The sequence below is a fragment of the Lagopus leucura genome, unplaced genomic scaffold (assembly GCF_019238085.1).
Source record: "Lagopus leucura isolate 7727_CA_CO unplaced genomic scaffold, USGS_WTPT01 33890-0_obj-0_obj, whole genome shotgun sequence".
NCBI lineage: Eukaryota > Metazoa > Chordata > Aves > Galliformes > Phasianidae > Lagopus > Lagopus leucura.
This window is the reverse complement of record NW_024967132.1, coordinates 369-1,791: the sequence shown is the minus strand read 5'-3', so window position 1 is coordinate 1,791 and position 1,423 is coordinate 369. Positions and strand designations below refer to the sequence as shown.

At 57.6% G+C, this 1,423-nt stretch overlaps 1 protein-coding gene across 1 annotated transcript; it reads left to right on the top strand.

The window, feature by feature from the left end:
• Nucleotides 1-198: 198 nt before the first annotated feature.
• LOC122192968 (homeobox protein EMX1-like) lies at nt 199-577 on the top strand (the record flags this gene model as incomplete). The annotated part of the gene is given in 2 exon segments (XM_042893670.1): nt 199-326; nt 328-577. Coding segments are annotated over 2 exon segments (358 nt in total), but the record flags the coding sequence as incomplete, so codon positions are not given.
• Nucleotides 578-1,423: the final 846 nt, after the last annotated feature.

Sequence of the window (1,423 nt, the reverse complement as noted above, 5' to 3'; positions counted from 1 at the left end):
CGCCAGGTACCGGCCCTATTTGTAGGGCTGCGGGGCTGCGGGGCTGCGGGGTACGGGGGCGGCCCGCGGGGTGCGGGCGGTGGGTGCGCGTGTGCGCGGCCCCGTGGGGGGGGGGGGGGTGGGGGGGGGGGGGGGGGGGGGGGGGGGGCTTTCTCGCACACACACACACGCGCGCACCCGCAGGAACAGCCCCGCCGCGGCCCCCCCGAGCTCAAACCATGTTCCAGCCGTCCGCCAAGCGCTGCTTCACCATCGAGTCCCTGGTGGCCAAGGACACCCCGCTGAGCCCCGAGGAACCCCTGCGGCCCTCGGCCCTCAATTATCCCCCCCCCCGCCTCTTCCGACGCTTTCCCCGGCGGTTTCCAAGGGGCCGCAGCCGCCGGTCGGGCTCTGTACGGCGGCACCGAGCTCGTCTTCCCCGAAGCCGTGGGGCACCCGGCTCTACCCGTCGCTCCGCATCAGCTCGGAGCATCGCCTCTCCCGCACCCTCACTCCTTCTTCGGACCGCAGCATCGCGACCCGCTCAACTTCTACCCCTGGGTGCTGCGCAACCGCTTCTTCGGGCACCGCTTCCAAGGTGAGCCCCGCACCGGGACCCGCAGCCCCGCACTGAGACCTGCAGCCCCGCACCGGGACCCGCAGCCCCGCACTGAGACCCGCAGCCCCGCACCGGGACCCGCAGCCCCGCACCAAGACCTGTTGCTGCGCTCCTCTCGGCGCGGCTCCGGGCTGCGGGCGGTCGGATTCTGCCGCGGGGATCGGGGATGAGGCGGAGGTTTTCTTTTCGGGCTTTGTCTTTTCGCTTTTCTTTTCTCTTTTCCCCTTTCCTTTCTTTCCTCTTTTCCCCTTCTTTCTTTCCCGCTTTCTGTCATCCCTTCTTTCCGTTCTGTTTCTTTCCGTCACCTTTTTTCTCTCTTTCCTTCTTTCTTTCCTTCTTTCTTTCATTCATTCTCGTGTTTGGTTTTGTTTTTGTTTTTGTTTTTTTTTTTCCTCTTTCTTTTGCTCTTTTTCTTTTTTAATTTGTTTCTTATTTTTTGAGAAAAATTGTTTTCGTGATTTTTGACTTTCTCTCCCACTCCTCTTTCTGTTTCTCCCCTTTCTTTCCTCCTTCCTTTCCCCGTGTCGTCTCCCTTGTTCCTTTCCTTTTCCTTCCTTCCTTTCCTTTTCCTCTTTCCTTTTTCCTCTTTCATTTTTTCTTTCCTTTCCTTTTTCCTCTTTCCTTCTTCTTCTTTCCTTTTTCCTTTCCTTTTCCCCTTTCCTCTCTCTTCTTCCATTTCCATATCCATTTCCTTTCTTATTTTCCATTTTCCTTTCTTATTTTCCATTTTCCATTTTCCTTTCTTATTCTCCATTCTCCATTCTCCATTCCTCTCCTTTCCTCTCCTCTCCTCTCCTCTCCTCTCCTCTCCTCTCCTCTCCTCTC